General features: G+C 38.6%; 1 protein-coding gene across 4 annotated transcripts in view; it reads left to right on the plus strand.

Annotated features, from left to right (window-relative positions):
- The window catches only part of LOC121445059 (probable ribonuclease ZC3H12B), a 214,322-nt gene that overhangs the window by 190,599 nt on the left and 9,091 nt on the right, over positions 1 to 14,632 (plus strand). For all 4 annotated transcript variants that reach the window (XM_041647042.1, XM_041647040.1, XM_041647041.1 and 1 more), the window contains 3 exons: positions 1,779 to 1,868; positions 2,488 to 3,245; positions 13,603 to 13,742. In XM_041647042.1, the coding sequence (XP_041502976.1) occupies positions 2,641 to 3,245; positions 13,603 to 13,742 (745 nt within the window). In that variant the 5' untranslated portion in view covers positions 1,779 to 1,868; positions 2,488 to 2,640. The remainder of the gene's footprint in view (positions 1 to 1,778; positions 1,869 to 2,487; positions 3,246 to 13,602; positions 13,743 to 14,632) is intronic.

Here is a 14,632-nt window from a genome sequence, read left to right on the forward strand (position 1 = left end):
TACTAATACAAGACGTAGGACAAATAATCAATAATTTTCTTTAAATGGCTTAATGGCTTTAAAGGTCTATACAAGCTTATTTTTACTGAGCTAGTGTTTTCTCTTTAAGTGAAAAAAGTTACAATGACTGTGATTTCAATAAGAGTTTCTGGTCTGTAAAGCATTTTCTGTGAGTTTAATCATGTGTGTCTTCTTGAACATGGTTGAAATTTTCACAGGATGTCAATGTAAAGAGAGCGAAATACCTGAGAGAAGAAAAAACAATATATAGTATACTATATATTGGAAAGTAATATATACTATACTATCTAAGAGCAACAAAAACTTAATAATATATACCCAAAATAAATATGAAGTCCTATAAATGGTTGTTTTTAAGTGATTTTGGAGCTTTGCATAAGTGTTAGACAAAAGTGTCAGTACATTTTGTACACTAGATATTATTCTGAAGAGAACAAAATATAAATCAATCAATGCAAAACTTACAAAGAAAATGAGCTTGAAAGTTTGAATAACCCAGATGAACTGGAAAGCAAAATTAAAATTGGCATCTCTGTATTGGGTAATTCACTGAAGTCAAGTTTTTTTGAGATATGGTCACACAGTGTAGACCAGGCTTGCCTTGAACTCATGGAAATATTCCTGTATCAGATTCCAAGGACTGGAATTACAAACATGAGCCACCAAACTCAGCTAAAAGAAAAGTGTAAAGCCAAAAGTAGCAGTGTAGTCACTAGAGAAGTTTTTACACACTTCCTTAATAGCAGCTCAGAAAATTCATTTCTGTATTCATGTTTCCAGATAAGACTCTCAAAGTAAAGGAATAGCCATGACACTGTTAGGCCTGTTCGTAGCTTTTCTTCTTGTTTGTATAAATAGAATTAGCATGATCTGAAAGTCTCTGGTATATTGGTTTTACAGACAACCTTGTTTTAGTTTAGTGGGCACAGCTGGTGCCTGAAAAGAGTTCCCATGCTCACAGATCTACTAGCCTTGTTCCACTTTCCTCCAAAACACACAAAATGGAAAACTAGTTCAAGAAAAAGAAGCCTTACAGTTGAAAGAGAGCAATCTGGGGTACATGGAGAGAGAAAGGGTATGGGAAAAAAATCATGTAATTTAATCTCAAAAATAAAAATATGAAAATAAAAAAAATAGGTGCATATGGTTGTACATTCCTTTAATTCCATGACCGGGCAGGCAGAGGCTCCTGGACTTCAATGAGTTCAAGGCAATCCTGGTCTTTGTAACAAGCTTAAGGCTAGCCAAGCTACATGGTGAGAACCTTCTCAAAAATAAAAGTAAAATGTAAAAACAGGTCTGGATCAGATGTGGTGACTTACGTTTATAATTCCACCACTCCGAAGACTGAGTCAAGAGGATTCCTATGACTTCAAGGCCAGCCTGGGCTACAGTGACAGATCCTGTCCAAAAGGGAAACCTTGTGCACTGTGAAATCTGCTGTTTCCTTGGCGAATTTGCATTGAGAATTTACTGCATTCTATTGACTTTCCCAGGCACCTTCGTCACTCTTCTTATGTAAGCTTGTAATGTAAATGCAATTATCCTGGTAGATACCAGGGAATGTCTTCACCTTACACAGAAGAAAAACTCAAATTCCAAGAAGAGAAAAAATTAGAACTGAAAACTGTCAAGACAGGTGAAGTGTGTGCTAGAGAAGAGAGAAATAAAATTGTCTAATTCTCTTCTGTAATTATTTTTTTTAATGTTTATCAAATAAGTTAAGTTGTTTTTTTTTTCTTTTTTCTAATTTACAGGGTCTCCCTCTGTTGCCTATGGGGAGGGATATCTCTCCCAGGGCTCAAGGGAACCTCCTGTCATGGCCTCCTGAAATAATGGGACTTGAGGTATGCATCACTAAGCACAGCTCGTCTGCTCCTTTTGTTTACCAGTTACAATAAGTGAAAGAGGTGGCAAAGTATGTTCAGGCTTGTGCACACACACATACACGCACACATATACACTTTCCCACATCTAAAACATCACTTTGTAATTTTCCCTTGCATGATACGTTAGTTGTCTAAAAGCAGTTTTAATCTTTATTTGGATTCTCTAAAAGATGAGATTCCTGACATTTTGTAAAAAGTAATGATGAGTAGATTCTTCTCAGGAGTAGATTGCATCCATAAGAAGAAGGATCTGGAGGGGTTATCTAGAAATACTTTGCTAGCAAAAGGAAAGAAAAAGAAAGAGTCCTGTCTACAAACCACACACACACAGAGAGTCTGTAAGAATTCAATTTCTCTCAAATTTGTAAGAATAACTTTATCTGTGCTTTCAAGCGTTATATCTTTATTACCCCAATTGAAATTTTGTCTGTAATTATGAGAATTAATGATTCTCTATACCATTGTAAACAGAAAAGTCAAATGCTAAAGAATGCGCACTTTCTGAGGGAAAAACTGTGTGTTCTGTTTTTCCCAGAAGTTTATTATATATGATTATGCTATATGTGTTTGTTTGTAGAGACTGCCTAACATCTGAACATACAGAACCAGATAAACTCTTGCACCATTGCTACCCCAACATTTTACTCTAGAGGAATGCTCCTGTACATGGATTCCAAGCAGGTTAAAAAGAAAAATAGCTGATTAAATCTCTGAGGAGCCAGGGAACGGGATGACGGCCACAGCTGCAGCAGAGACATCGAAAATGGAGAAGAGTGCTTCCAAGGAAGAGAAGCAGCAGCCACGGCAGGAGGCCAGCACAGAGCGAGGCAATGCTGACCCTGAAGACTGGATGAGCTCTGAGAGTGACCCTGAACAGCTGGGCTTTAAGAGTGGCCACAACAGCTGCCAACTTGCAGATACTCCGCAGAAGAAGAAAGAGATGCCCTCTAAGCCACATCGCCAGCTCTGTCGGTCACCCTGCCTGGACCGGCCAAGCTTCTCCCAGAGCAGCATATTACAGGATGGGAAGCTAGACCTGGAGAAGGAATACCAAGCCAAGATGGACTTTGCTCTAAAGCTGGGCTATGCAGAAGAACAGATTCAATCAGTGCTTAATAAACTAGGCCCAGAATCACTTATTAATGATGTATTGGCAGAGCTTGTCAGACTTGGAAACAAAGGTGACTCAGAAGGGCAAGTCAACGTGAGTCTCGTGTTGCCCCGAGGGGCTAGCTCCAGAGAGATCGCAAGCCCCGAATTGTCTCTGGAAGATGAAATAGACAATAGTGATAACTTGAGACCAATTGTTATTGATGGAAGTAATGTGGCAATGAGGTAAGCCTGGTGTATTTTTTTCATCTCCCTTTAAAATGGAAATTGTCTTGCATTGCAGAGCACTATGAGAAGGTCTTACTTGTCTGTGTCTTGCATTCCTATAGGTGGACAGAGTCTAGAATTACCATTCCCTTGCTTTTCCTTCTCCTCTGGAATTGCTACCAATTCTCCTGCAAATATTTTTGACAAAACATTAGATATTAGTGATGCTTGAACAGAGACAAAATATTTAGTGCCTATGTCCTGTCCTTTCTAGATTAGTCATTCTCAAAACTGCTGCTTATGCATTGCCAGTTGAAGGCTTACGTTGGAACTTCCCATAATTCCCAATCATGAATACACAATGCTGGGATCTTTCTACCTTCAAGGCAAATGTGTGATGTGGACTTTTCTCCAACTTGACTGCACCCTCCCCCCCTTTATCCTTCCCTCCCTCTCTCTTTCCCCCGTTTCCTTTTTCTCTCTTTGGTTTTTTGAGATGGTTTTCTTTGTGTAGCTTTGGAGCCTGTCTTGGAACTTGTTCTGTAGACTAGGCTGGCCTCAAACTCATGCCTCCTGAGTGCTGGGATTGAAGGCATGCACCACCACCACCACTCAGCTATTTTGGACTCTTTAAAGGTCTTATAAATTATTCTGGTTTCTATACCTACTACCTGTATTCATGTCATTTCCCAGCGTAGAAACAACATGCTCCTTTATTGTCACACCCTTAAAATGCAACGTGTGTTTTTGTCTAAACTTGGTGATTGTGGTAGGATAAATACTTGCCTGCTAAAGATATCCATATGATAATCTCCGAAGCCTGTAAGTCTGTTAAGTATTAAAATAGACATTATATGTGTATTTAACTTGAGTTTGAGCTGGAGAAAGTTACCTTGTATGATTAAGGTTGGCCAAGAGTTGTCACTAGAGGCAGACAACAGGATCAGAATAAGTAGTAAGACGTGCTACAGACACAATAAGTGAAAGTAAGAAGGAACTGTGACGTCAGGAATGAGGGTAGACTCTAAAAGCTGGAAAGTATAAGGAAACACCTGAGGCCTGAAGAAAGAAAGCAGCCTTACCAAAGCTTCGGTTTTAGATTTCTGGTCTCTTCAACTTTCAAGGAGTAATTACTATACATGTAGCAATTTGTTATAGAGCGACTAGGAAACGAATACACTGACTCCCAGTGAGACTGAACTAGTGTGATCACTGTGACAGTCAGTGTGCCTGTTCCTCACAAACCTAAAACTAGAACTACCATCACAACCAAGTGGACCCGTCCTGGATAGATAACCAGATAACCGAAGGATCCAAGAATGCCATAGAGATAGCTTTGCAGCTGTGCTCATGGCCACATTCCTCAGAAGAGCCAAGATAAGAACCAGTCTAACTGTCCACAGACCAATTCATAGATAAGGAAATTGTGACGTCTACAAAAAAGAGTTTTTCTTGATTTTGTTGTTATTGTTTGTTTGTGTTTTGGAGACTGGGTTCTCTGTCTGTCCTGTCTGTCCTGGAATTCACTCTGTAGACCAGACTGGCCTTGAACAGAGTTCCAGTTGCCTCTGCCTCCAAGTGCTGGGATAAAAGGCATGCACCACCATGCCCAGCTCAGAATAGAGTTCAGTTTGAAGGAAAATTGAGTGAGATTATCATTTTAAGTAAAATAACTGAACTCAGATTCAGAAAGAAGAAAAACTGGATTTTTCTTCTTTGTAGAGAATAAAAATGCATAGCTCTTATGTATGACACATAATAGGAAAGGAGTATGATGGAGGAGGAACGGTTCTAAACTGAAGAGAGGGGAGAAAAGAGTCTACTGAAATGAAAAAAAAAAGAGATTATCACATATTTTTTCTTATATGCATAACCTAGGCTTACATACATACATATATGTGTGTGTTATGTTCTCCCTCTCCCCCTCCCCCTCCCCCTCCCCCTCTCCCTCTTTCTGTGGTCACACCACAGCAAATGAAGATGCTAATGGGAGGAAGAAAATCATTGAAAGGCAAGAAGAGGGAGAATTTACTAGTAATTTTTCTCATTTATATGGCAAGAGCTGACACAAAAGGATGAATGTTGCTGTTCAGACACTGCTCTTTTATTCCGTCAAGGACGGCGGTTCATTTAGAGTGGCTCTTCACCAGTTAAGTCTTCCTGGAGACAGCCTCACAATCACAGGCAGAGATGTATTTTCAAGGAAACTCCAACTCCAGGCAAGTTGACACTCAAGATTAGTCTCCACGGCTCCACTGCTTGTCAACTTTATAGCCCAATACAGAACTTTAAACTATAACATTCTGGCTCATGACCCTTAAGTCTCAGTTTCAAATGCATTTAGTTCATCCCAACACTATTCTAAAGCATAAAGTCTTTTCTAAGACCCAAGAAAATCTCTAGATCTGAGCAGTGGTGGTGTAAGCCTTTAATCATAGCACTTGGGAGGCAAAGGCAGGTGGATCCCTAAGTTCAAAGCCAGCCTGGTCTACAAAGTGAGTTCCAAGACAGCTAGGGCTATACAGAGAAACCCTGTCTTGAAAAAGAAAAAAAGAAAGAAAAGGGAAAGAAAATCTCTTAACTGTGAATATCTATGAAAATAGAAAACAAGTTAGATCCTACCAACATACAAAGCTCCAGAATAAACATTCCCAGTCCAAAAGGGGAAAAAAAGATAATAACAAGGAAAGATCATATCAAAGCAAAAGTAAAACCTAGCAGGAGAAACAGCTTGATTAACCTTGATATCTCACAGGTTGTACTGATGATGGCTTCATCTGAGCTCCAATGAGCTTGAGAATCCCTACCCCTCCAGGACTGCTACCTGTAACACATATAGCTTCTCTTTAATGATGACTCCATTGGTCCCCTCACCTTTTCTCCGTAGATGTCGTTATAGTGCCAGTACCGCCAACATCCTGGAGTTTCCATTGCAACTTACAGTTTACCTTCCCTGTTTCATGCAATGAACTTTTAGGGTCACCTTGAAAGTAGATTAACCTTAACCGGTCTCAACACCTCTTAGGAATCTTGGTACAAGACTTGATGATTCCTAAGTCTTTCATTTCCAATGTCTGTAAAAGCATCAGCCTGGTGCTTCCCAGCTCATCTGGGATATCAAGATGTGGTCTAGCTTGGTTCCATCAATGCAGTATTAGCCTTTGCAGGCCTTTGTTGCTGAACCTCGGGAAACGCTTTCCTAGACAGTTATTTTTTTGAGCAGAGAAACCCTTCTGCTGCATTTTCAGTTCAGGTTCTCTCCTTACAAATGTTTTTACATTGTCACAATATGGAACCTTACACAGGGGAAGTATTGCTCTAAAACACCGTGCCTCCTCAAGAGAGTTTTCTCTTTAATGAGCCTAGTGTCGTTAACATTTACAGATGCTTTGTCTTCACCTTCTTTCTTCGCAGCATTAATCCTACTCTTTTCTTCACAATTTTCATACCTTTATGATCTTCATTTTCCTTTTTTAAAAGGTTTATTTGTATATTTATTTGTGTGTAAGTGTGTCCATGTATGCATGTGACTGCAGGAACCCATGGAGGCCAGAAGAGGGCATTGGACCACCTGGAGCTTAAGTTACACGTAGCTGTAAACCACCTGACTCTGGGGCTAGGAACTGAACTCCCAAAATTTTAATCATTACATTTAAATTCAGTCTATTATTCAGTGAATTATAGCAGAATGGGGCTCAAGAAATAGCTCAGTCATTAAGGGTCCTGGGTGCTCTTCTGGATGACCCAAGTTCACATTCTTCAATATTATTAATTTTTCCTTTTATTTAACATTGTTCTTTTTCCTTTTCCATGCCCACATTCCTTATTTTATTTTTTAAATTAAATTTCTCCTATTGAATGTGTAACTTTATAGCTTATTCTACATTATCATTGCCACTTTATTTTCTATTGTTATTTGGCTGGGCTAGATTTAAATTGTTTAAATTGTTTCTTTCCTTATGATTTAGTTTGGTGGTGTTGGTTGCACAGCAGTTTGGTTCTTTCTCTTTCAGTGTTGTGGTTGAGACCTCAAAATAAGGCTGATCAGTAAAATATCCCCAAAATAAATGAAGAAGGGACACTCACCTCAACAAATGCACAGATTAAAATTTTTGGTGGAGGAAATTTTGAAAGAGAGTATTATTTAGGCTGTAGCATAGTTGCTGCTTACTGCACTTACGCACATCTACAGTAAGATAAAGAAACAAGGAGAGGGGGCTGGAGAGATGGCTCAGAGGTTATTGTTTGCTGCTCTTGCAGAGGTCTGGAGTTGAGGGATTTAAGACCTACTCCACAAGTTGAAACCCATTTCTTGCATGTTATTGGGGTCTAGAACCTGAAGGACAGGTCATAGATCCTAAGGGATAAGGTACTTTTATTATTTTCCTAAATGAGCATAATATTAAACTGACTCCTAATGATTTATCATTATACCTATAGGCTAGTATGTAGGTCAAGCCTCATCAGAGAAGCTTTTTTAGTAGATGGTGATTAACATAGAGACACACAACTGATGAAGGTGCAGAGAATGAGAGACTGTGGAATGGTCAGACCTAAGTGAGATGTCTATATTACACCCACACACACATACACACCTAAGACTCAGAGAACATCGCAGAAAGAATGTAAAAAATATAGGTGGTGGATGTGTACAAGGAAATCATTTTCTGGACACCTCAGGGAATTTGAACATATGAATTCACAGCACTTGAGACAACATGCACAAGAACTATGCAAGTTAAAGCCTGACCAATGTCTAGCACGGAAAGGGGAGTTCACTCAGTCCCACTCCTAGATAAGCAGTCATTAGTGTAATGGAAAAATTAAAAATGCTGCAGGATCCCTGGCAGCTGTAGGCAGCAGAAATGCTGTAGGTCCCCAAGTGGTGGTAGCAGGCCATGTGGCGGGAGGCAGCAGGCCCTGAGAGCAGCCAGTGCCAGGCAGAGATGGCTTCTGGTCCCCGAGTGGTGGCTGGTCCCAGGGAGACACATGGTGGGCGGGCAAGAGATGGAGACATGGATAGGCACACCATGCAGAGTGAGGTTATTTAGGGGGTTATGGAAGGGAAAAGGAGAAGGGGAGAAGAGGAGAGAGAGAGAGAGAGAGAGAGAGAGAGAGAGAGAGAGAGAGAGAGAGAGAGAGAGAGAGAGAGAGGAGAGAGAAGACAGAGACAGGAGAGAGAGACAGAAGCTGGGGAAGGGGGAGAAGTGGGGAGAGAGGCAGAAACAGAGGGACAGGGAGAGAGAGAGCTGAGGCTGGAAGCTGAAGAACAGCCTGCCTCAGAAGATAGGGAGGGAGTGGGCGTGGCTTGTCTCTTAAAGAGACAGAACAATCATTACAATTAGCACTTTATAGCTTCTGGGAAAGGAAAACTTTATTTTTTTAGGGGTATATCCCCTTGTGAGAAGACCAAACTCTAGTTAAGACTAACCATTCAAGAATATATGAGCAGCATAATCTGTACTTAATGGATTAATAAAAGTGTACACAAAGTTGGATAAGGAAGGAAGGATGGATCTTCAAGGAATGGGGGTGTATAATCAAGATGGATTGTACAAAGTTCTCAAAGATCTAAATTTAAATGAGAAGATTATGATCTATATTCAATATTTTCATCTGCATATTGAGATATTGTTTAATTTATTTCTTATGACTGAAAACAACTAAAAGAATTGTCCTTTTTCATTATCTTAGTTTTAAGTCACTTAACATACTTGAAGCTTTTTCTCAAGAGAAGCAAGGAGCTGAGTGATGCGAATGGAGACATTATTTAAAATAGAGGTTCAGTTTGAAATGAAACTCTGAATAAATATGGTAGTCATAACTGTTACAATGGTGGCACAGCACTATGAATGTACTTAATCCCACTGAACTACTTGCAAATTTTAAAATGATATATTTTATGAATGCATATATTATGAGAATAAAGACATAAAAATGAAAAACTATTAAAACAATGAAGCATGAACAGTTCCATAGAAAGCAGTGAGACTGAAAGAATAATAATCTCTCAACAGAGAAGCTCACTACTGGGCAGGTTCAATATGAATTCTACCAAATCTTATTAAATAATAAGTACTACTGATGTTTCTCAAACTATTCTATAAAAGCAAAAGAGAAAACATGCTAAAAATTTTCATTCTGTGAAGGTAGTATTACCCTGACACCCAAACTAGACAACACAGCAACACTGATGAACACTGATAGAGATATTCCCAATAAAATACTTGCAAACTGGATTCAACACGCTAAAAAGATAGTCTTAGCTGACTAAGCTGGTTTACTTTCAGGATGTAAGCATTGCCTAACATGTGCACAGTGTTGCTGATGCCCTAGGTGAAGAATGGATGGATTATGTTTTCCAGACTGGTAGTAGCAAACAATGTTTTTTTTTTTTTTAAGAAGTAAGCAGAGTAAGACAAATTATTGCTTTAGAAGCCATGGAAAATTAGAGAGGAAACATAAGTCTGTTCACACATGCATTGTGGATGCCAATCCGAATGGTCTCAACTTTGCTGTTGGGGAGAGAGAATAAGAGAGGCAACTGAGGGAGTCAGATGCAGAGACTCACAGCCAAACATTGGGTGGAACTGGGGAATCCTGTGGAGGAGGAGTTGGAGAAAGGAGCAGTTGGAGCCAGAGGGGTCAAGGACACCACAGGAAGGCTAATCAGTTAACCTGGGCCCATTAGGGGTTCACAGAGACTGAATCAACAACCCCGGACCCTGCATGGGACTGACCTAGGTACTCCGGATATATGTTACAGTTGTGTAGCTTGGTCCTCTTGTGGGACTGCTAACAGCAAGAACAGGGGGTGTCTCTGACTCTTTTATTGACTTCTGGGACCCTGCTTCTCATACTAAATTGCCTTGCCCAGCCTTAATACATGGGGAGGTGCTTAGCCTTACTGCAACTTGATATGCCATGCTTTGTTGATACTCATAGGAGATCTGCCTGTTTCTGAATAGAGATGGAAGAGAAGGGGACTGGAGGTGGGAGGGGGAAATAGGAGAGAGGGACTGAAGTGGAGGATGGGGGTAGGCTGTGGCTGGGATGTAAAATAAATAGATGAATTTTAAAACTCTTTTAAGAATAACAAATAAATGATCACACCTTGAGAAATATTAAAATAAACACAATACAACACACACATAGGCTCACAGACAGAAGTTAGATAGGATCATCTGAAGAGGAAGAAAGGGCTTTGATACATTTCAACATTTTTTTGTGAGAAAAAGGCCCTGGAACTAGAATATAACAGTACGAACCTCAACAGTATAAAGTGTATACACAATAAATCTGTAGCAAGTCTTACAATAAATAGGGAAAATGCCAAAATGTTTTCTCTAAAATTAGGAACAAGAGTGTATACTTTCTCTTCTCCACCGTAATTAAACCTTAGCTAGAGAAACAAGCCAAGGAAAAGTGACAGATGTGTGTGTGTAACTCCATAGACTCTATTAGAAAATTCTTAGATCCAATAAATTATTTCAACAAAACAGGGTAAACATCAACATAGAAAAATCAGTATCTTTTCTATTTAACAAATGATAATGATACTGAAAAAGAAATAGGTGGAATAATTCCATTTATAATAGCTCCCAAAATACCTAGGACCAAGTACACGTAACCTTGAAAGTGATAGCGTTCTATGGTCAATAGTGAAGAAAGTTACAGACACTGGAAGACGGAAATACATGCCTTCTTCTTGCATTAGCAACATCAGTGCTGTGAAGATGGCTATACTGGAAGTAATTTACAGATGCATTGCTATCCCTCTCAACATTCTGATGACATTCTTTACAGAAATAGATTCCATCATCATGGTATCTTCATACATAGGTATTATTATTCCTCATTCTCATTATTTTTCTGATCACCCATTGCCCTTCCCTAAACCTCATCTCCTGCTTCAACTGGTTCCTTTATGTGTATATGTTGTGATCTATGTACGTGGGTGATATTGCCCGTGTGGGTGTACGTGGAGGCTGTAAGTTATTATTTGTATTCTTTAATTGCTTTTTTAAAATTGCTTCTTTACCTAGGGTTTTTCAATGAACCCAGAACTTACCATTTTGGCTGAATTGGCTGGCCCCTGGGATTCACATATCTCAAACCCTCAAGCCCTGGGGTTACAGACTATTGCCACCCTAAGTGTTGCTACTTTGTTATACATATAGTTACATGTGTAATTTTAAGTAAACATAAAATAATATGATTCCCTGTGGCTTTTCCAAACAGCCTGTGTTAATAATCCTGATTGTCTCATTTTGTAGTTCCCTGTCTCCTCCCTCAACCTCATTTTCCCCATTTCTCCTTCACAGCACCTGTGTTCTACTATTCCTCTGTCTACGAAAGTCCCCTATGGTCCTTTTTTTTTTTTTTAACTTTCCTGGTATCTGCTGTTATACTCACATCTAAAGTGCTAGGGTTAAGATCCACAAATAAGCTAGAGCAGGTGGCATTTGTCTTTCTGGGTCTGAACTACCTCAGTCACCATCATATTTTCTGTAAATATACAATTCTACGTTTTCTGTCTATTTACCTGAAATTTTCATGATTTCACGTTTCCTTACAGCCGAATAGTATACTGTCCTACCACGTCTTTATTATCCATTCTATCGAAGATCATTTGGGTTGTTTCCATTTCCCTGCTACTGTGAATATGTTGGCAATGAACATTGCTGAACAATATCTGTGAAGTAGGATGCCAGGTCCTTTGGTCCTTTTCCAAGGAATAAATGTTGCTGGGCTATATGATAATTCTCCAAACTGATTTCCATAGTTGCTACACCAATTTTCAATCCCACCAACAGTGAATGAGGGGTCGCCTTTCCTGACATCCTGGCCTATATTGATTTTCAGGGTTTTCTTGATCTTAGCCATTATAACTGATGAGGGGGGTACTCTAGGAAATTTTCATTTAAATTTCCCTGATTGTTGGAGGGATGGTGGGAGGATTTTTGGAGAGATAGGGAGGGAACTGGGAAGAGGAGAGGGAGTGGGAATTTGGATTGGTATTTTTTAAGTAATAATAAAACAATAAAATAAATTTAAAAATTAAAAAAATAATTTTCCCTGATTGCTAAAGATATTGAACAATTCTTGAGATCTTTTTTAACTCATTGATATTCTTCTTTTGCTGTACAGATGTGTTTTAGTTTTATAAGGTCCCATTTGTCTATTCCTGGCCTTATTTCTGGACAGAGTCCTATTCAGAAATCTTTTTCAACATCTATAGCTTGTAGAGTAGTACATAGATTTTCTTCTAGGAGTTTCAAATTTCACACTGAGCTCTTTGATTCATTCATATTTTATTCAGGGTAACAGATATGAGTCGAATTTCATTCTTCTATATCTAGACATCCAGTTTTCCCAGCACCATTTGTTGAAAATGTTGGTTTTTTTTTTCATTGTGTATTTTTGGCATCTTTGTCAAATATCACATGGTTGTAGTTACATGCACTCATAATTGGGTCTTCTATTTTGTACCATTGCTATGATTTGTGTTGCTGTAGCTCTGTAATGTATCTTAAAATGAAGAATGTTAATCTCCTCAATGTTCTTTATACTCAAGATTACTTTGGCTACTCAGATTCCTAGAGTAGGAAGAGGAAACATACTGCAAAGTAATATAGCTATATGTGACAAACCAACAACCATCATCTTCTTAAATGGAGAAAAACTTGAAGCAATCCCCTTGGAAACAAGACCTAGAAAGTAGTACCCTCCCCCCATTCCTTTTCGGGATGGTGCTTGAAACATTGTCTAAAGCACTGAGACAAGAGAAGGAATTTAAAGGGATTCATTAGAAAAAACAGTTCAATTATCCCCATTTGCAAGTGATATGATAGAATACATATGAGACAAAAAGTTCCATGGAACTACTTCTAGAAATAATCAACTATTTGTAGTTTTGTATCAGGATACAAAATCAACTTACAAGAATCAGTATCCTTTTTATAGGCCCCAAAGAATCAATGCTGAGAAGGAGCTCATGGAAACAGTCCCATTCACAGTAGTCCCCCAAAGTGTCTAGCAATAAACTTAAATAAGGACGTGAACAACCTCTACAATGAAAATGTGAAATCTCTAAAGAAAGAGTGAGGAAAACAGTAGAAGGTGGAAAGACATCCCATGCTCACGGATGGGTAGAATTAGTATTATGAAAATTACCAAAAGCAATGTAAAGATTTAATAGATAGATAGATAGATAGATAGATAGATAGATAGATAGATAGATGATAGTGTAACCTTGTACAAAAAAAGAAAAATGTCTGTCATTAATCTCAGTACTGCGAAAGGGCTGGCGGGGTGTTTCTTTTTGCTGTCTATTATTGATCCTTTTCTCTCTTGTTCTGTATTGTTTCGGAAGCCATGGAAATAAAGAAGAGTTCTCCTGCAGAGGAATACAGCTTGCTGTGGATTGGTTTCTAGACAAAGGCCATAAAGATATCACTGTATTCGTACCAGCATGGAGAAAGGAGCAATCCCGCCCTGATGCACCAATTACAGGTACTATTTCAAATAAAAAATATCTTCCTCGAGAGTCAAAGATAAAAAGATAGATTGGAGAGAGGCAGATGGTCTCAATTTAGATAATTGCTTTTCTAAGTTAAATTTGCTTAAAATGTATTTAGCAAGCGTATCTTTATAAAGTGATCCATTATGAAATCACGCTTGTTTTGTGGTACGTGATAGTTAAATAAAAACTTCAATTTAGAAAACCATGAAGCACATAATTGGAAAAGAAGAACATTATTTTTATTGAAATGGTTATGCATACCTGAAATCCCAATACTCAATAGACTGAGGCAGGATGATGAATTTGAGGCTAACCTGTGCCATATAGTGAGTACCAGGGCAATCTGACTGATAATAGATTTCAAACAATAGGGAATAAATCTGGTTATGAATATGACTGATTTTTTCAGTAAACTAAAGGTTACATGATATATAGGCACTCCTATTTTGTATCAAAGAAACAAATGTGGGGTTTACAAGTTAGTGGTATCAGAGAAAACAGCCAAAGAAACAATCTGTGTCTGAGGTAAAGAAGGTTCAGAGCCTAGAAATTATCACACTTTTTAAATCTCCACAAAAAATATTTTTGTTTTGTTCTTTTCACATAAGAATGAAATAGAGAATAACAATGAATGTGTAAAACACACTTAATTTGATTATGTTTGTCTGTATAGTAGCCAAATTCTAAAATGATTTTAAATATTTCTCTATGGAAGAAAGAGCTCATGAGCATATAGGTGCCTAAATTCCAAAGAATCGTTATGTGCACCTCATTCAGACAGCGCAGGCATTGCGTTTCCAAAGGAACTACTCTGGAAGTTCCGTCAGTGAGTGGGTGGTTGAGTTCTGTCTCCATCTGCAGGGCAGGCCCCAGGCCCAGT

This window comes from Microtus oregoni, unplaced genomic scaffold (genome assembly GCF_018167655.1).
Source record: "Microtus oregoni isolate MIOR12 unplaced genomic scaffold, Mior012 000155F_ref0000269, whole genome shotgun sequence".
Classification (NCBI taxonomy): Eukaryota; Metazoa; Chordata; class Mammalia; order Rodentia; family Cricetidae; genus Microtus; species Microtus oregoni.